This window comes from Schistocerca cancellata, chromosome 6 (genome assembly GCF_023864275.1).
Source record: "Schistocerca cancellata isolate TAMUIC-IGC-003103 chromosome 6, iqSchCanc2.1, whole genome shotgun sequence".
In the NCBI taxonomy this organism is placed as follows: Eukaryota; Metazoa; Arthropoda; class Insecta; order Orthoptera; family Acrididae; genus Schistocerca; species Schistocerca cancellata.
The window spans coordinates 408,177,827-408,199,412 of record NC_064631.1 but is presented as its reverse complement, the minus strand read 5'-3'; the positions used below and the strand labels follow the sequence as shown (position 1 = coordinate 408,199,412).

Sequence of the window (21,586 nt, the reverse complement as noted above, 5' to 3'; positions counted from 1 at the left end):
AAGAATATGACGATTCCAAATTGATATAAAACTTTCGTACTACTACTACTTTTCGATCTCATGCTTGGAAAACTGGAACATATGAATGAAATGTGAAACTATTTCCCAACATAAAACTTTTTGCTTTTAATAGGCATTTGATATGGGTACTTAATGAATTGTATTCCGTCGTGTTATATATGTAAATGAGGTAGGAAAAAATGACCATTTGCGCTGAAACAGTCTTGCCTATTGGCGTGTATTTGCTGCAATATTAGACATGCTTATTTCGTTTTGTCTAGCATACAGTGACAAAATAGACGTAATGAAACCGAGAAACCACACCGCACTTCGATATTATTAGTATTAACAACATTTTCAGTTTTCAGTATTAGACAACGGCATTTTGATTTTTCATGTAGCAAAACGTTTGACGAACTTTGATGAGGTAACAGAATCTTTCGCAGAAAGAAAAGAACGCCTTGTAAAGCTGTAGCAAGATTAGAGAGAAAAAATGCTGGAACTTAAGGAATGAAGAAATGTGTACTGCCTTGCTTGTGTCTTGTCCACACTGGTTTATGTTTCTTTATTTAATTTTATGTCATACAAAAGAGAAAGTTATTAGTTAATAGGCAATAAAGAGTGCAAATTTTCTGAAGAGATCTTATTCTCTCTGCCACAGATAACCCTGTCTAGTATTAATTGTGAATTTTTTTGAGGACGGTAGGATGTCAAACCGGCCCGCTGGGAGTAGGAGAGGCAGCAAATGACATTTTCATTTGCACTGTCCTGAATATAGGTTTGATGGCTTCCATTACAAAATATACACGTTTGTATTCCACAGAGCGAAATACAGTGACGTGCGATAGAAGAATGCCGTGTGAAGGGGCGTGGCACTGGACTTTGGGACACTTAAGACAAAGTAACAAGTCTTACTTTTCTTCGACGGTATATGTTTTATATATCAAACCCTTCCGAAAGGAGTGCGCTACAAAATCAACATATTTTTGAAAAAAAAATTTTTTTTTAATTTTTGACGTCCTATCTCAGATTATCGGGGGTCCGGGAGGGGGGGGGGGGTGGGGGGTCGTCGCCAGTATCATGTTTTTGCCCCGGTTCGGAAATATCGTAAATCTGGGGCTGGTGTATTATAACATATAGTTTTTATAAGATACTTAAATTGCTGTTGTGTTCGTTATATGACAATATACTGAAACGCTTTTGTGTACTATTTTAATTACTGCTGTATTCGTTGTACGACAGTATGCCAAAATATTTTATGCTATGATCATATTTCAGTCCATTCACCTTCAAACGGTTCTTCCACGAAACTAGGGAATCAGACGAAGCCGTCTCTTCTTTTTTTCATTTTGAAAATTAAAAAAAAAAAACAGGAAAACTATATTTGTGCTCATCCAGGGATCATCTTGATTCGTGGAAAATTTGGTATTCTTAGCAGTACTTGTATTGTGCGCTTTGAACACTGTTTACATCATAGGTATCATGTTTTCTAATAGGTGGTGCTGTGAGTAAACGTCATACCGAGTGAGGTGTAACATGGTGCTCAAGGAGGCTGGACGTTAACAAGTTAATAAGATATTCGTTGTAAGTTCCAAAAAATTAGTAGCAGCTGTTCTGTTACTGTGAATCGTCTTTATACGTGTCTCTTCCAGGATTTGAAGTAATCATTGAGCAAATAAGAGCAGTCACTTGTTTCAGTCATACGTTTTTTGGGCTCAGCGAAATCAGCGAGTGATTAAAAGGGAACTAAATTACAACTTGGCTGATAATGCAGACTAAACGTTCCAATAATGAAAATGGATTATCAAAATGTTTACGCGGCGCCCTTTAATTCTTGCAGTTCATAAAATCTGTGGACCAAAACAGCTGTTTAGAAGGAGGTTATGACAGCTCTACGGCGTAAAGACATACTGACAGCAGCACAGTTTACTCTTTCGTCGTCATTAATTTGGAGATGGCACTTCAGACAGCGCCCATGTGTAAGGTAAGAGAGAATGTAGAATTATGCTTTCGATCTTTCCTACTTGATTATATAATTCGTTTCTGTTTTGAAAGTTTTTAATTTCGTACGTAGTGGCATGTACAGTGCAAGGTGCCAACAACCTTGAAGCAGTATTAAAAAACCCATAGTGTGAATATCATAAAGTTAACAACACGCCAATAGCTAACAGACGTGAACATACATAATTTCGTATGTATGTTTGATCCTGTACATATTGTCATTGTGGTTAAGCTATTCCGAATCAGTTAGAACTTATTAGTGTTGTGCACAGTGTTTCTTGCGATATTTTACATGGACTAGCTTACAACATTTGTTGATATTGAACAGCCAGTATCGACATATCTCTTATGAGGTTGTGGCATAATATGCTAGTTCTTGTGCAACATATATTTGTAGCTTTACTCACTATGAACAGTACCTATCATAGTAAGAAATCCAGTGAATATCCTAACTATACTGAAAAGCAACGGCTAGTAGTCTTTCCTTGATTTTTGTCACTTATGATGTGTCTGCTTTGCTATTGGTGTCACATTTTGTTTTTTGGGGGAGACCGCTGCCAAAGGCATAGACAGATTGGCTAGAAACCTATTACGTTTTGATGTAGTGCCAAATCCTTCCCATGTTGCATACATCACAGCAATTGATATTGTTTAAGCTGTCTCTGCAGAAATAGCTAGAAACTTTTGTTAGCTATGGCTAAGTCTGGGTGGTGTGCCCGGGGAGAGCCCCTGATGGAGTGGGTGGCACCATGGTGGATGACTTGTGTATTAAACTTTCTCCTGTTAGTGGTCATATAGCCCCAGCTGACTCTTCATAAGGAAAGAAATCATTCAATACAAAGGGAGATGACCACAAAATGTTTCCTTCCTTGGGTACACTGTAGGAGGAATGGAGGACTAACTGACCAGCAGAGAAGCAGAGAAATACTCCCCAGTACATGGTTTACACAAAGGCAAGTGGAAAATCTTTTCTGTCCACAACGCCTTTATTCTTTGTAGAGAATATAGAGGACAAGTTTGGGGAAGTTGTAGCCATCTCTAGAACAAAGAGGGGGTCAGTTTTGGTTAAAGCAGTGTCCCCTGCCCAATCATGAGCATTGTAAGCTTGCGACAAGCTGGGTGAAATTCTGGTGACTATCACTCCCCATAGTAGTCTAAATATGGTTCAAGACATCATTTTCCATCTAGATCTTCTCTTGTAGTATAATGATGAGCTACATGCCAACTTGGAGCGATGAGGTGTACACTTCGTCCATCGTATCTGTAGGACACCAGAGGACAGTAGGATTGCTACTGGGGCCTTTGTCATGGCGTTTGAGGGCAATTTGTTGCCTGAAAAGGTCAAGGTGGTGGTATACCTATGTGTGATGGAAAACAGTGTATTCCCTCCCTCTGCTACAAAAGCATGAAATTGGGGCACATGTATTGGCATTGAAATGCCAGCGCAATCTGTAGGCGTTGCGGATGACCATTTCATGTAAAGTTCCTTGTGCACCTCCCCTCTTCCCCTCTGTGTCAACTGTGGAGAGCAGCATTCTCCCTGCTCACCAGATTGCACAGTCTTTCAAGAGAGTCAGTCCCTGAAACAAATTCAGAAAAGCCCACCCATTCATTGAAACCATCTAAGGAAAAAAAAGTTAAAAAGAAGTCTTCCAAGGTTCTGGTGGCTCTCATTGCACATGCTTATCACATGTTTTGCTTCAGTGGCTGGGATGGAGATCCCAGTGGCCCCTGAGGCTCCAGATTGCACCACACAACATGTCTCAGAACCTAGTTGTTGTGATACTGTAACCTCTCAAACCAGTGGCAGCAGGTGACCTTGGGGTGTAACTGGCCTCCTTGCACCCTTAACACCCACACAGTATACCAACGGCATGATTCTCCAGTGGAATTGTAACCGCTTTTTCCACCACCTGGCTGAGTTGAGACATATCTTAATAAACTCCTTTGCTGCTTTCTGCATCGCCCTTCAGAAAACTTAGTTTCCAGCACCACGGACTCCTGCCCTTCATGGCTACCGGATGTATTTTAAGAATCATGCTGATGTGCTCAGTGGTCTGAACTGGTGCCTACCCTTCCCGTCTTTTTATTCTCCTTATTGTCTTGCACTTGATGTTTTTATTGTTTAATGTTTCATAAAATTTTATAGTCTTGTATGTACTGCTCACTGGCTTGTGGTTACAGAGTGCTGGTCAGATGCAGAGGGTGCATCTCCCATCGCATACCATGCTCAGGGAACCTCAAACTGTATTCTGGACAGAGTGCCTCACCCACCTTACTCCCTCTCACTCCTCTCCTACTTCTCCTTGCTTTCATCTCTGTATTTTTGTCTCTTGGTTACATTCAGCCTTCCCAGGATTTGCCTTTTGTATGCTTTTTCTGAAGATTATTCCTGGTTCAATACATGTATGCTGAAGAGACTGATGACCTCGCAGTTTGGTCCCTTTAACTTCAAAACCCAATCAGTCCGCTCCTGCTCTCTGACGATATCTTCCTACCCCTTCCATCTGACCATATTCTCCTTCCCCTCTGTTTCTATTTTCACGTCCCTCTCTTCCTTTTCCATCTGCTCAATACCCCGCTACATCTTCAACCTGCGTCATGCATCTTCTCCTCCACCCCCTCTCTCTGTCCAATTTCTCCTCCTCCTTCATCCATCTCAACTTATCCCCAGCCAGGCTCATTAGCACATGTAGGCCTGACAATACAGTTCAATAAATCAGGCTGATTCTACTACACAGCAAAATGCCTGTCATGAAGGGCAGCTTACATACAGCGGCCCGGAAAACTGTTGCTTGCCCCCAACATGTAGACTGCCCTGCAAAACAGGCTGATTTGGCAGCTACTGTTCCCACACAACATCCCTATCGTGCCAGATGCGGGAGAATAATGCATTTTGCCAATATCTCCTCTCTTATGTGGTTATAAACCCCACAGTGCTGGTACTTGTGAGGGCTACTGTTTATGTGCCCAGTCCAGTTGAAATTGATCCAGAGGTTTGGAAAGAGGTTAACAAAAGCTCAAAACCTAATAAATATCAAACATTACAAGAGATGTTCAAAAAATTCCAGAACTTTATCGTCAAAATTTTTCTATGCTTACCTTTTACTTATTGTGCATGGTCTCCTGTGAAATACTCACCTCCACAATTGACACACTGCTCCAAATGCCATGTCAACTTCTGGAAGCAGTCTTGGTACACCTCTTGCTGGATTGTGTGAAGTGCTATCTGCAAATTTTCTTTTATCTCGCCTGTCATTGCAAATATTCGTCCTTTCCATGGGGGTTTTAAACTTTGGAAATTAAAAAAAAAAAAAAAAAAATTCTGAGGAGCCAGGACTTGAGAGTACAGAGGATGAAGCAGCACAGTGATTTTGTTTCTTGTACAATAGTCGTGCACCAACAGGGATGAATGTTTGGGTGTGTTATCGTGATGCAAGAGCCGTGAATTGTCTCCCCACATTTCAGGCTGTTTCCTTCTCACATTTTTTTGCAGGTGTCACACCACGTCCCACTAGTACCATCAATTAACAGTTTGTCCCTGTTGTATGAATTAATGATGAACTAATCCTTCAAAGTCAAAGAAAACTATAAGCATGGCTTTGACATTTGACCCAACCTAATGAGCTGTTTTTGGCCGTGGAGAACCTTCCCCGACCCATTGTGAATATTGAATCGTGGTCTCAACATCATAACCATAGACCCATGTCTCATCACCACTTATGATTTTCTTAAGGAACGTCTTGCTCTCATTTGAGCAATCCAAAATCTCTTCACAGATTGCGAGGTACAGGTCTGTCCAGCCTTGACTCGTGAGCTGTGGGGCGAACTTGCCAGCAACATGATGCATTCAAAGTTGAATTTCATGGCATGATCCAGTTGAAATGTTACATTCTTCTGAAATTTCTCAGACAATCGGTCTTTGATGACGTTCTTCACATGAGCGTCATCGATAGATGTTGAAGAGCATCCTGGACAAGAGTCTTCATTAAGTCCCATCTAGCCAGTACAAACCATGTAAATCTTTCATAATACCAAGTATGGCTTAAGCACTTATCATCGTAGGCTTCCTGCATCATTTGGTGTGTCTCTTTAAAGATTTTCTTGAGTTTCACACAAAATTTAATGCAGACACATTGCTCCTTTAACTCTGTCATCCCAAAATTTGCAAATTGTGCGATACAACATTCTAGTCAATACAGTGGCAAACCCACATATAGTAATTAAACTTCCAGCAGTTACACATTAAACACAGGTGTGTGCAGGAATACTTGCATTTCACTCAAACACATCACTGGCATGAAATTATGAATAATCTAGAATTTTTTAACAGACCTCATACTTAAGGTATAATAAGTTAACTTCTCTCTTTTATGAAAGAAAATGTGTCTTTTGAGCTTTAATGGAAAGGTGCAAGTTGTAAAAAATGTATTTGAACGCTAAAATTTTCATTACTTATATATGGATATGATTTTACCAAGTATTTCTTATTTATAATACAGGCTTACATTGAAAATATTATTAGAATTTTTTAAAATAATAGAAGTATGGTAAGAGAAGTTCTAGTAGAATGTAAATAATTTAGGAGTAAAGCAGGTTGCTCACACTGTAGTTAAAGTGTTGTCATTGACAGGCACACAAAAAAGAATAGAAATTTGCTAGCTTTCAGGCAACCAGCAGAACACACAATGCCAGGATTGTAGTTCGGCAGGAGGATTGAGTCAGGTGAAAGCATGGATTGGGAGTGTGTGACAGGGCAGAAGAGAGGAGACTGTTGGATAGAGGGTGTGGGTGCAGTGGGTTAGCAGAGATTAAGGTCAAGAGAATTACAGAAGCAAAGAATGTTGGAGGGATATGTCCCATCTGCATATTCCAGAAAAGCTGATGGTGGCTGAAAGGTCCAGCTGGCACAGGTTGTCAGTCAGCCCTTTAACTTGAAAATGTGTTCAGTGGCGTATTATGCTTGAACCCATCAACCAGCAACAGTACCGGCATCTTGACAACTGTCACTCCTTCCACGCCAAAACCTTGCTCTCATCTAGCTGGGCCCTCCATGGATGGTATACGTACAGTGACAAGGAGTCACTTACCCAGTACACTGAAGGTATCTCAAAGGCCTTTATAGATATATACTACTTCCAAACCTAGGCCTCATAGGGATTATTCTGTGCCATGTCCTCACACTCCTAATCATCCCACCGTCCCCAAGAATGAACAGCAAATATCACTCCAGACCGTTGCAACTGTACCATGTTTTTTTGCCATGGCTTTGATTATCTACCATAATGCTCAGAAATGATGGATATTCTACACACATTCATTCCCACCCCTCCTTAAAATGGTACTCTGCTGCCCATCCGTCTGCTGCTGCATCTTGGTGTAATCATACGCCACTGTCACACCCAACCCCTTGCCACAAGGACATATCCCTATTGAAGAGTAAGATGAAAGACCTGCCTGATTCATCTACCCAGCACATCCTCCTCCAGTCTTGTCACAGGCTTATCATGCGCCATCAGAAGCAGGGACACCTGTGAAAGGAGTCATGTTGTATGCTATCTGTGATGCAATTTTTTCACAGCATTTTAAGTGAATATGACCACCAACTAGCTGTCTACAAGAATGAATGGCAACTGCCAATCTGTGCCCAAGAATGGAATGGAACACCTAGTTGCAGAACACATTGTTGCACAACATGCTAGAAGTCGGTGGCTGCTTCACAACGTATGCCAACTGGATCCTTGCCCCCCAGCACCAGCTTTCCTGAAACACGCAGTTGGGAGTTATCCTTCACTCCTGTAGTCCTTACGGCCTCATTCTCTCCTAACCCAAAGTAATCACACTCTGAACCCATCAGATTTCCACTCTTCCACACCATCCTGTGCCTCCACCTCCCACATTCTTATATCACATACCAGCAACCTCCTCCTAAGCCATTAGCTACCACTCCCCAACCACTCCCCTGCCCATCCGATCCGACACAACCCCTTATCCCAGTCCACCTGCTAACCTGGTGTTGTATATATGTATGTAACATACAGTCAGTTTTACCTCTGACGAAGATGACAGAGGTAGTCATCGAAAGCTCAGGATTTTAACCCAATTTTGATGCAGCAAGTAAACCGAGAACTATTTATGCAAACAGTTACTTTTTTCATATTAGTAATAGAAGTACTAAAGAATTTATAAAAGCACAAACACACAAAATTTATCACAGTATACATCAGTCTTGCCATCTGAATTGGTTCTTCAAGAACTTACTTTCTTGTTAGTAAATATTTAGCTTTGCATCCACAATTACGAAGAAATTACAGTGTTACTATGTGTATTTTACATAGTGTAGAGCACTTCGAGCTGCAGTGCAAGAAATATACCTACAATAATGAAAGATCAAAATTTTTTGTAATGTGATTTTGGTTTCATTTTTGGTGGAATGACCCAGGCAGTAGTATCATCACTAAGCGCTATCAAAACTTTGTCTGATTTTAGTTTGCTAATGTTTTCATGTTGTTAGTGACATAAGCCATTTCCTGCCATTTAAGGCTCGTGTGTCTACCATGTTAATGGTTTTAGTAGTTATCGGTATAGTATCACATTGTTAACTTTACCATGTCTTTTACCCCTGTACCATTAGGATATCGGTGACTTTCTTACCTGTTGGAATCCATAAAAGAACTTACTTGATACATTTACCATTCATTATTGTAGGTATATTTCTTGCAGTGCAGCTTAAAGTGTCCTACACCATATAAAATACACATAGTAACACTGTAATTTCTTCGTAATTGTGGATGGAAAGCTAAGTATTTACAAATAAGAAAGTAAGTTCTTGAAGAACTAATTCAGATGGCAAGACTGATGTATGTTGTGATAAATTTTCTGTATTTCTGCTTTTATAAATTCTTTAGTACATCTATCATTAATACATAAAATTTAACTACTGTGTTGTAGTGCAAACATACCTTTTAATACAATAAAAAATGCAAGTTTTATTATCCTGTTCCATCAAACTAAAGCAAATAAGTTTATATTATCATTTTCACACACACACACACACACACACACACACACACACACACACACACACACACACACACACACACACATCGTGCCAGCTGTACACACAACGCTGGGTTAGCAGGTGGACTGGGGTAACGGGTTGTGTCTGGTCGGATGGGCAGAGGGATAGAGATAGAAACCAGAGGGGGGTTAGGGAGTGGTAGCTGATGGCTCAGAGGGAGGTAGCTGTTGTGTGGTATAATAGCATGGGAGATGGAGATTCATGATGTGATAGAGTGGAAGACTGATGGGTTAAGAGTGTGAGTGTTTTGGGTTAGTAGGAAATTTTTGGTTTAGTAGAGATGAGGTGGTAAGGATTACAGGAGTGAAGGATAACTCCCATCTGTGTGTGTGTGTCAGGAAAACTGGTGCTGGGGCAAAGATCCAGATGGCTTGGGTTGTGAAGCAGCCTTTGACCATTAGCATGTTTTGTTCTGCAATTGGGTGTTCCATTCTGTTCTTGGGCACAGTTTGGCAGGGGCCATTCATTCATGTAGACAGCTGGGTGATGGTCATGCTTACATAAAATGCTGTTCAGAAATTGCATCACAGATAGTATATGACATGGGCTTCTTTCACAGGTGTCCCAGCTTCTGATGGTACACGATAAGCTTGTGAAAAGACTGGAGGAGGATGTGCTGGGTAGATGTATCAGGCAGGTCTTTCATCTTACTCTTCCTCAGGAATATGTCCCTGTGGCAAGGGATCGGGAGTGGGAGTGGCGTAGGGATATGCTAGGATGCTGTGTTTGGTGGGCAGCAGAATATGTCTTTAAGGAGGGGTGCGAAGGAACATGTGTAGAATATCCCTCATTTCTGGGAATTATGGTAGATTGTCGAAGCCCTGGCAAAAGACATGGTGAAGTTGCAACAGTCTGGAGTGATTTTTGCTGCTCGTTCTTGGAGATGATGGGATGATTAGGAGTGTGAGGACATGGCACAGAATAATCCCTATGTCTAGGTTTGGGGGGGGGGGGGTGTGTTACCTATCTATGAAGGCCTTTGAGAGACCTTGAGCATACTGGGTAAGGGACTTCTTGTCACTGTACATATGCCATCCGTGGAGGGCCTGGCTAAAAGACAGAAAGTTTTTGGTGTGGAAGGGGTGACAGCTGACAAAATGCAGGTGTTGTTGGTGGTTGATGGGTTTGAGCAAAATATGCCACTGAGCAAAACAAGTTCAAGTTAAAGGACTGGTTGACAACCTGTGCCATCTGGATCTTTTACCCAGCATCAGCTTTTCTGTAATACTCAGAATGGACTTATCCTTCCAACATCCTTTGCTTCTGTAATTCTCCTGGCCTCAATCTCTGCTAACCCACTGCACCCACATCCTCTATCCAACAGTCTCCCTCTCCTGTGGATGGGGTGATACCCTTCTCCTCCCAGAATCGTTATTGCTACAATATTACCTATACTATGCAGGAGCTTAGATCATTCTCTCACTTCATCCCATCTTCTGCCACAGGTCTGGATGATATTCACATTCAGATGTTGCAGCACCTTTCTCTTACAGGGCAAGTGCTTTCTCCTTCATACATGCAAATGCATTTGAGTATATTGTATGTTTCCCAGATGCAGCCGTGAAGCCATTGCCCTACCCATACCTAAGCCCAGTGAGGAAAAAACTTTTCTTCTAGCTACCCTGCCCCATTTCTCTCACCAGCTGTGTTTGCAAGGTGGTGGAATATGTGATTCATGCCCAGCTGGTATGGAGGCTTGAGTATTACAAATGTGAGTTTCGGGCATGCTGTACTGCACTTGACCATCTTGTCACTTTGTAAACCCATGTCATGAACAGTTTTCTGCCAAAATACCAGACTGTAACCCTGTTTTTTGATTTGGAGAAAGCCTGAGACACCTGCTGGAAGACCGGTATCCTCCATGCTCTCTACATTTGTGGCCTCTGAGGCCACCTGCCCAGTTTCCTTCAGGAGTTTTTAAAAGACAGTTTTCAAGTTATGTGTGGGTTCTACCGTGTCAGACACTGTGTGGGGTGCCCCAGGCTCGTCCTGAGTGTTGTCCTCTTTGCTATCACCTTTAACCCTGTCACCCGCCGGGCATCTCTGGCTACCTTCTGGTTGTGATTTTGTGATTAATTGCAGTTCTCCACGGACTTGTGTCCTTGAGTGGCATCTTTAGTGATGTCTTGATTGCCTTTACTCGTGGATCATCGACACTGGCTTTTGCTCTTCTGCCGACAAACCTGTTTGTGCGAATTTCTGGCGGCGCAATGGGGCTTTTCCATTGTCCGTGCATCTTGGGCTTGTTGCTCTTCCGCACTGAAACTATAAAATTCCTGGACCTCATACTTGATAGCAAACTTGCTTGGCCCTCCCACTTGTCTTACCTGGCCCCCTACTATACCTGATCCCTCAGTGTCCTAAGCAGTACTTCCTAGGGAGCAGATTGGACAACCTTCCTCTGTTTGTACTTATCCCTTGTCTGTTCGAAAGTAGACTATGGGTGTTTTGTTTATGCAGTTGCATGCCATCCGTCTTATGCCATCTATGTACAATCAACCATTGTGGCATTCGTGTGGCCACTGGTGCCATTTACACGAGCCCGGTTGAGAGTCTGTGCAAAAGCTGCTGAACTACCACTGACATAAGGATGTGATGATGTCCTCAGCGGATACACATTCTGTTTTTCTGCTATGCTTGGCCATCCATGCTATGCCTTGTTCTTCATGACTGCCCGTATAGGGGGTGTCTCTTTTCTCTGTTACCTCTTGGAGTTCGCTTTCAGCTGTTGATCCGGCAGCTTAACTTCGCACTACCTGCCATGTTCCTGATAGATGTGAATCCTTCACCACAATGGCTTTGTGTGGCAGCCCATGTTCACTTGGACTTCATTTGCTTCCTAAGGGGACTACTCCAGATTCAATCTTTGCGTGAAACATAGTGATAGTACCTCTGTGTACACTGATGACTCTTGGACTGACTGTGTGTCGGGTATGCCTTCACCATTGGCCCCATCCATTTGTGGTATTGGCTTCCGGAACACAGCTCAGTATTTACAGCAGACCTCTTTGCCCTGTATCAGGCCACACAGTACATCCGTCGACACAGGCTTTTCAATTGTGTTATCTGCTCCAATTCTCTCAGTGCACTTCTGAGCCTCTGTATGCTGTAAACAGTCCATTCCTTAGTGCAGCGAGTACAAGAATGCTTCCACTTGCTCACTCGTGAGGGAGCCACTGTAACGTTTATAAAGGTCCCGGGTCACATTGGTCTGATGTGAAACAGGGTTGCTGATGCTGCTGCCAAGGCTGCAGTCCTCTTACCTTGGCCTGCTAGTTCTTCCATTCCTTCCAATGATCTCTCTGTTGCCATTAGTCAGCAGGCGGTGTCACTTTGGCATCACCACTGGTGTCCTCTTCATGAGAACAAGCTCCGTGGAATTAAACCTCTCCCAGCTGCTTGGCCAACTTACTCGTGGGCCTCTCACTGTGAGGAGATTATTTTAACTAGGTTGTGTATTGAGCACTGTCGTTTTAGCCATTGCCGTGTGTTAAGTGATGTTCCCCCACCACTTCGTGCTCATTGTCACCATTGTTTGATGGTTTGCCATTTCCGGACTAAATGCTCGTTTTTTAACCACTTATGTTCTAATGTATGTTTGCTGTCTGAGTTATTGGCTGTTTTAGTGAACGATGTGTGAGCTGTCAACTGCGTTTCACTTTTTATCTGTCATGGCAACATGGCGAAGGACATTTACTCTTTAGTTCGGGACCTCCGCTGCCTCTATTGCGTATTTTGTAGACCTTTCTCCAAGTCGTTATTCTTAGCTCTTTTCTTCCAGTGATCAGGCTTAATGTGTAGTATTTTTTAACTCCTTTTTTGTCCTAGTGTTCTGAGGTGCTCACATAGGTGCGTTCCCCCTGCGGGTCCGGGGTAAGAATAGACCCGAGGTATTCCTGCCTGTCGTACGAGGCGACTAAAAGGAGTTTCAACCGTTTCGGCCTTCTATGTGATGGTCCCCCTTGGGGTTTGACCTCCATTTTTCAAAACTCTACAGAAGTACGAGCCTTTTGGGGAAGGACGCCTTACGTGGTGTACCACTGGTCCTCAGTGCACTAAGACCTTGGCACTCAGCATTGTACTGGCGTTGTAACCGTACCCACTATTCCTCAAATTGGGCCTAAACGCCTGATGGGTTGTACAAGTTACGCCCATAGTGCGTCCCCATCTGCACCTACGCTCCTGATGGACTTTCCATGGCACCCGAAATCCAGCACGGTAGCCAGCCCGTTGTGGTGGGGTCGTCATGTACCCTCTAGGTTGTAGCCCCCTGACAACACAGGGATCGTACTGCCGATACCTGAGCTGCACCCTCCCCACGTCGGCCAAGGAGTAGATGCCCGTCTCCTTGGGGCATCAGGACTCCCGGCAACGGTCATCCTGCCAGGTGGCCCTTGCTGAGGCTGGGTGGCGCCCGTGGGGAGAGCCCCTGGTCGGAGTGGATGGTATCGGGGCGGACGTTTCGCAGATGAAACGTCAACACGTATCAGGTCGCTCTGCGGCCGAGTCTTTCAAAAGAAAAGGTACTGTCTCTAGTTCTGGTTCTCCTGCCATTTCCTCCTTGGCCACTCCCTGGGAGGAGGGACAGGCCCGCCAGCTTGGGGTGAAGTACTTCCCCCGCTATTTGGTCTGTTCTCGAACCGATGGGGGGACGTTCGCCGCCTCCAAGCCCATGTTCTTTGTACAGCACATTGAAGACATCTTCGGGGAAATCGAGGCTCTCAGCAAGATGCGTTCGGGGTCCGTTCTTATAAAGACCACCTCCGCCACACAGTCGGCGGTGCTCCAGGCGTGCGACCGCCTCGGGGACATCTCAGTGTCCATTGTCCCGCATCTAGCACTAAATAGGACGCAGGGGGTTATTTTTCATCGGGACCTCCTGCTGCAATCTGATGAAGAGCTCAGGGCCAACCTGGAGCGCCGAGGCGTGCATTTCGTTCGGCGAGTCCAGCGCGGCCCCAAAGACCGTCGCATCGACACCGGGGCCTTTATCCTCACCTTCGAGGGGACGTTCTCCCAGAGAAGGTAAAGGTGATGTGCTACCGGTGCGACGTGCGACCTTACATCCCGCCTCCTATGCGCTGCTTTCGCTGTTTGCGCTTTGGGCACATGTCGTCACGGTGTGAGGCTGAGCCCCTTTTTGGCGATTGTGGACGTCCTCTTCGTGAGGAACATACATGCACCCCCCACCTCGGTGCGTTAATTGTCCTGGCATCCACTCGCCTAGATCCTCAGACTGCCAGGCATTTCAGAAGGAGAAGAAGATACAAGAACTCAAAACTTTGGATCGTCTCTCTTATTCTGAGGCCAGGAAGAAGTATGACCGCCTCCATCCCGTGCCGTTGACCGCTTCGTTTGCCTCAGTTGCGTCCACTCCTTCTGCGGTATCCTCACCCCTATCCTGTCCCCCCTCTGCCTCCTCCCCCCATCCGGGGTCTCTGCCTCCGCCTCCCAAATCCCTCCCTTCCAAATCCTCCTCCCCCGTGGCCCCCGCCCCCTCTGCCCCAGGGGCCACCCTTCCTCCTCCTCCTCCTCCTCCTCCCCCCCCCCCCCCCCCGCCGCCTGAGAAGCGATCCTCTTCTCAGGCATCCATTGGGGAAATGTTCGCGACCCCAGCTTCCGAGGTCCGGCGTTCCAAAACGGACCCCGCGCGTGAAGACCTTCTTCGGGTCTAGCCCACCATCCCTGTGCCTCCTCGGACTTCCAAGAAGGCCTCCAAGAAGAAGTTTCTCTCCCCCTCTCCACCCCGGCGTGTTTCATCTGACGCTCCATCCGTGAGTCGCTGCTCCCGGCCGTCCTCAGTTTCGCCAGGACGCTCTGCTGCCAGGCGCTCAGCTGGCCTCTCGTTGGCAAATGATGCTGCCCCTCCTACACCACCAGGGACAGCAGCCGCAGCTGGCGACGACTCGATGGAACAGGATCTGCCTCCCGCCGGTTGTAGCGTTGTTCCCTCGAAACCTGGCCCTCCGCGGCCGTCGAGGTGACCAGCTCTTCCCCCGTCTTGTTCCCCCTCTTCTTAACTAGCGATGGCCTTGTTACATTGGAACATAAGAGGTATTTGCTCTAATCGGGAGGAATTACAACTGCTCCTCCGCCTACACTGTCCGCTCGTCCTTGGTCTCCAGGAAACCAAGTTGCGCCCGACTGACCGTATTGCCTTTGTCCCCTATACCTCGGAGCGGTATGACCTCACCCCTGTGGACGGTATCCCAGCTCATGGTGGGGTCATGTTGCTAGTTCGGGACGATGTCTATTACCATCCCATCCCATTGACCACCCCACTCCAAGCAATAGCTGTCCGTATTACTCTTTCTGCTTTTACTTTTTCCGTTTGTACTATCTACACTCCACCGTCCTCCGCAGTTAGTCGGGCTGACATGATGCACCTGATTGTTCAGCTTCCTCCGCCGTATTTATTGTTCGGCGACTTCAATGCTCATCATCCCCTTTGGGGCTCTCCTCCATCCTGTCAAAGAGGCTCACTCTTGGCGGATGTCTTCAACCATCTCAATCTTGTCTGTCTCAATACTGGCACCCCAACTTTCCTCTCGGACTCTACTCATATCTACTCCCACTTGGACCTCTCGATCTGTTCTACCACTCTTGCCCGTTGGTTCGAGTGGTATGTCCTTTCTGACACCTATTCGAGCGACCACTTCCCCTGTGTTGTTCGTCTCCTGCACCACACCCCATCCCCACATCCTTCTAGCTGGAACATACCAAAAGCCGACTGGGGTCTTTACTCCTCCCTGGCGACCTTTCCGGACCACGAATTTCTCAGTTGTGACAGTCAGATCGAATACCTCACGGCTGTTATCATCAATGCTGCCGAACGTTCCATTCCTCATACTGCCTCTTCTTCACGTCACGTTTCTGTCCCCTGGTGGAATGAGGCTTGTAGAGACGCTATCCGTGCTCGACGACGTGCTTTACGCACCTTTCGCCGCCATCCTACATTGGCGAATTGTATTGGATACAAACGACTCCGAGCGCATTGCCGTAGAGTCATCAAAGACAGCAAAAAAGCTTGTTGGGCCTCTTTCACCAGCTCCTTTAACAGTTTTACTCCCTCTTCTGTCGTCTGGGGTAGCCTGCGCCGGCTGTCGGGCATTAAGGCCCACTCCTCGGTACCTGGCCTGACCTCATGTAATGAGGTCCTTGTTGATCCTGTGGCTGTCTCCAACGCCTTCGGCCGGTTTTTCACGAAGGTTTCAAGCTCCGCCCATTACCATCCTGCCTTCCTTCCCAGGAAAGAGGCAGAAGAGGCTCGGCGACCTTCCTTCCACTCGCTGAATCTGGAAACTTATAATGCCCCCTTTACTATGCGGGAACTCGAACGTGTGCTTGCACTGTCCCGGCCCTCTGCTCCGGGGCCAGATGGCATTCACGTTCAGATGCTGGCACACCTTTCCTTGGCGGGCAAAAGCTTCCTTCTTCGTACCTACAATCGCGTCTAGACCGAAGGTCAGGTCCCCATGCGTTGGCGTGACGCCATTGTTCTTCCTATACCCAAACCCGGGAAGGATAGACACCTTCCTTCTAGTTACCGCCCCATTTCTCTTACAAGCTGTGTCTGTAAGGTGATGGAGCGCATGGTTAATGCTCAGTTAATCTGGATTTTTGAATCTCAACGGCTACTTACCAATGTCCAATGCGGCTTTCGTCGCCGCCGCTCCGCTGTTGACCACCTTGTGACCTTGTCGACATTCATCATGAACAACTTTTTGTGAAGGCGCCAAACGGTAGCCGTGTTCTTCGATTTGGAGAAGGCTTATGATACCTGTTGGCGAGGAGGTATCCTCCGCACTATGCACAGGTGGGGCCTACGCGGTCGCCTGCCCCTTTTTATTGATTCCTTTTTAACGGATCGAAAGTTTTGGGTACGTGTGGGTTCCGTATTGTCAGACGTCTTCCTCCAGGAGAACGGAGTGCCTCAGGGCTCCGTCTTGAGCGTAGCCCTTTTTGCCATCGCGATCAATCGAATTATGGATTGCATTCCACCTAATGTCTCAGGCTCTCTCTTTGTCGATGACTTCGCGATCTACTGCAGTGCCCAGAGATCATGCCTCCTGGAGCGCTGCCTTCAGCGTTGTCTAGACAGCCTATACTCATGGAGCGTGGCAAATGGCTTCCGGTTCTCTGAAGAGAAGACGGTTTGTATCAACTTTTGGCGATATAAAGCGTTCCTTCCGCCATCCTTACATCTCGGTCCCGTTGTTCTCCCATTCGTGGAAACAACTAAGTTTCTGGGGCTCACGTTGGACAGGAAACTGTGTTGGTCTCCGCATGTCTCTTATTTGGCGGCCCGTTGTATACGTTCCCTTAATGTCCTCAGAGTTCTTAGTGGTTCATCTGGGGGAGCGGATCGCACTGTCCTGCTTTGGTCCATAGTCCGATCGAAGCTGGATTATGGGAGCTTCGTCTACTCGTCTGCTCGGCCATCCCTCTTAGAGCCGTCTCAACTCCATCCACCATCGGGAGTTACGTCTTGCAACCGGAGCCTTCTACACTAGTCCTGTCGAGAGTCTTTATGCTGAAGCTGCCGAATTACCATTGACCTACCGGCGCGACGTACTGCTGTGTCGGTATGCCTGCCGGCTGTTGTCTATGCCCGACCACCCCTCTTACCAGTCCTTCTTCGCCGATTCTCTCGACTGTCAGTACAGGTTGTATGTGTCTGCCCTGCTGCCCCCCGGAGTCTGCTTCCATCGCCTGCTTCGACAATTGGATTTTGCCCTCCCTCCCAGAGAGGGTGAGAGCCCGACACCACCTTGGCTCCAGGCTCCGGTTCATATTTATCTCGACCTCAGCTCACTCCCAAAGGAGGGTACTCCGGCTGCAGTATATTGCTCACGGTTTGTCGAACTTCGTGCTCGACTTGCCGGTCACACCTTTATTTACGCCGATGGCTCCAAAACTGATGATGGTGTCGGCTGCGCCTTTGTCGTCGGGGCCGCCACCTTTAAATACCGGCTCCTCGACCAATGTTCCAGCTTTACGGCCGAGCTTTTTGCTCTCCATCAGGCCGTTCAGTATGCCCGCCGCCACCGCCATTCATCGTATGTAATCTGCTCTGACTCACTCAGTGCTCTTCAGAGCCTTGGAGCTCCCTATCCGGTCCATCCCTTGGTTCAACGGATACAGCAGTCCCTCCATTCTTTCGCTGATAATGGTTCTCTTGTCCGCTTTCTGTGGGTTCCCGGACATGTAGGAGTGCCTGGGAATGAGGCTGCGGATGCTGCGCCCAAGGCTGCAGTCCTCCTGCCTCGGCCAGCCTCCCATTGTGTCCCGTCATCTGACATTCGTGGGGACATTTGTAAGAGGCTTGTGTCGTTGTGGTGGGATGCTTGGTCATCCCTCCAAGGAAACAAGCTCCGGGCAGTAAAACCGCTCCCAACTGCTTGGACAACCTCCTCCCAACCATCTCGGCGAGAGGAGGTCCTTCTGACCAGGTTGCGGATTGGGCATTGCCGGTTTAGCCACCGATACCTGCTCTCTGGTGACCCAGCCCCGCAGTGCCCTTGTGGTCAGGCATTAACAGTGCGCCATGTTTTATTGTCGTGTCCCCGCTTTAGTCAATCTCGTGTTGTCCTGTCCCTGCCATCTACTTTACCGGATATTTTGGCTGATGACGCTCGAGCAGCTGCTCGTGTTCTGCGTTTTATAACTTTGACTGGCTTGTCCAAAGACATCTAACTTTTTTACTTATTTTATCTACATCTTTGTTAAACCTTTCTTGTGTCCCCCCTCCCCTTGAGTTTTACTAGATTCCCTGTGCTCTAATAACTGTGACTGGGCGCTAATGACCTCAGTAGTTGAGCGCCCTTAAACCCCACAAAAAAAAAAAAAAAACTTGGTGCGTATGACCTTAGTTGTTTTTGCACCCTAAAAAGCAAGTTCTATGCTAACCAGCATGGATTTTGAAAACATTGATCATGTGAAACCTAATGTGCACTTTTCTCACTTGACATACTGAAAGCTTTAGAAAAAGGCAGTCACATAGATGAAGTATTTCTTGATTTCCAAAAAGTGGTGATATGGGTATCAAGTGAAATTTTTGACTGGCTTGAGGACTATTTGGTAGGGAGGACATAGCATGTTATCGTGGGTGGAGAGTTATCATGAGATGTAGAAGTAACTTCGGGTGTGCCCCTTGCAGTCTTTGTTGTTATCAATGATCTTGCAAACAATATTAATAGTAACCTCAGACTTTTTGTAGGTGAACATTTATCTGTAATGAAGTACTGTCTGAAAGAAGCTGCACAAATATTCAGTCAAATCTTGATAAGATTTCAAAGTGGTGCAAAGATTGACAACTTGCTTTAGGTGTTCAGAAACGTAAAATTTTGCACTTCAGAAAATAAAAGAAAAAAACATAGTAGCCTATGACTATAATATCAGTGAGCCGCAGTTGGAATCCACCAAGTCATATAAATACCTAGAGCTCTTTGCCTTTCCAAATGTCTGCTTGTGTCTGTGTATGTGCAGATGGATGTGTGCGTGCGTGTGCGTGCGCGTGCGTGCGCGCGCGTGTGCGCGTGTGTGTGCGTGTGCGTACGCGTGCATACCTGTCCTTTTTTCCCCCTAACGTAAGTCTTTCCGCTCCCGGGATTGGAATGACTCCTTACCCTCTCCCTTAAAACCCACATCCCTTCGTCTACCCTCTCCTTCCCTCTTTCCTGATGAAGCAACCGTTTGTTGCGAAAGCTTGAATTTTGTGTGTATGTTTGCGTATGTTTGTGTGTCTATCGACCTGCCAGCGCTTTTGTTAGGTAAGTCTCATCATCTTTGTTTTTAGATACATCTTTGTTTTTAGATATATTAATTAAGGAATGAGTATACTGAGAAGCAGTGGTTGGAATACCCAGTTCATTGGACAGGTTTCTACATATGTTCTTGAATTTACCCCACAAGTTAGTCTTATTACGTGTTTTTGTTCCCTAAAAACCTCCGCTTTTAGAGCCTCTTTCATTTCAAGTCTTCAGTTGTTGCACCTCTGGCACCCCCTCTCAGCTTGGTGCCCCAAGTGGCAGCTTGTGCTGCTAGAGCCTTAAACCACCCTTGATTCTACATGCTTTGCAATTCAGGATCGTAAGTCCTCTATCATCAACAGAAGCCATCTTCTTCATTTCTTTGGTAATGTGTCACCATTGTATAGCTGCTTAAAGCCCATACAGATGAGGCAATGTTTTGAATCAAATACACTTAACTTCTTCTCACAATATGAATGCAGATCCAGCCTTTCTCCATCAAAGCAGTTCCAGCCTTTCCCCACCAGAGCAGTTGAGGGCATGGTAGCAAAGATATGTAGTTGATTTGAAGGTAGAGATATCTGTGCAACACTTTTGCACCTAAGGAAAGAATATGGAATGATCTCCCATGATATTGTTACCAAAAAAACTCCTCTAGAGAGGGAAAGACAATGTTCTGTCCTAATGCAGTCTACTTAACAATAAAAAAGAATTAGTGAAGATAAATAATCGGAAGTAGTCAAAGTGTCTTCCATTTGTAATAGGTGCACCTCAGAGATTTGTTTTTGGACATTTCCTTCCCCTTATTTAGACAAATGTTTTACCCAAAGTTGTGACATATGATGCAGTCTGATAAGCAGATAACACAACACTCATCACTTGTGAAACTAACTTTGAAAATGTGCAACACAGCATGGTGGTAACAGTGGAGAGATGTACTGATTGATTTGAGGCAAATGTACTGCAGAAAAATGATGGTAAAACGGAAGACATTGTGTACAGTCTGAATGCTTCGTCATAATAAAAAGCAAAATATTAGGATTTTGCATAGACCAAAAGCTCAGCTGGGGAATCCACACAGGGAAATACTGAAGTGCAGTGTCTACTCCCATATGAGTTATGGAATACTAATATGTGGTTATTGGATGATTCTGTGGGCTCTAATTAGTGTTTAAATAGCAAAAGAAAGCTATCAGTTGCACTGCAGTACTTAGCCGATGTATACACGAGAATGCCAGCACAGTGTCCAAATAAATTTAAAGGTAGTATTGTGAAATGGATAAAAAGTAAATGATTTCACTCTCAAAAAGAATTCCTGGAGTGTGTGACAAATGACCTACATTTCTTATGAGAATGAACTATAAATAAACTACAGATCTTATGTTATGATCATACATGTCTGTCATGCTGTTTACTATTTTATTACTGTCTTGTTGTCATTTGCCTCTTTAATTACTTATTATTTTTGCACTCGCCTAACTATGTAAAGCATTTATCTTGGAATTGTTCTATTATGTTAGCTAGTTTCATGCTCCATGGATAACTTGCACGATAAATTATGATCTAGAACAACTTATTTTACATACACATCACAACTAAATTTTCAAATATGGCTACGTGCTGAATATTTATAGATATATATTTTTTTATCTACGGACATAGTTCGTAATTCCTACCCACTGTTTTTTACACATTACAGTAATAGAAATTCTTCTACAGAATAGGAGTTGTCAGGGAGAAACTTTTTTAGTTT

General features: G+C 45.3%; 1 protein-coding gene across 1 annotated transcript in view; it reads left to right on the top strand.

Moving 5' to 3' along the window:
* Positions 1 to 1,478: 1,478 nt before the first annotated feature.
* Positions 1,479 to 21,586, top strand: part of LOC126191143 (uncharacterized) — a 96,603-nt gene continuing 76,495 nt past the window's right edge. The window contains exons 1-2 of the mRNA XM_049931898.1: positions 1,479 to 1,584; positions 1,841 to 1,984. Of these exons, the coding sequence (XP_049787855.1) occupies positions 1,955 to 1,984 (30 nt within the window). The 5' untranslated portion in view covers positions 1,479 to 1,584; positions 1,841 to 1,954. The remainder of the gene's footprint in view (positions 1,585 to 1,840; positions 1,985 to 21,586) is intronic.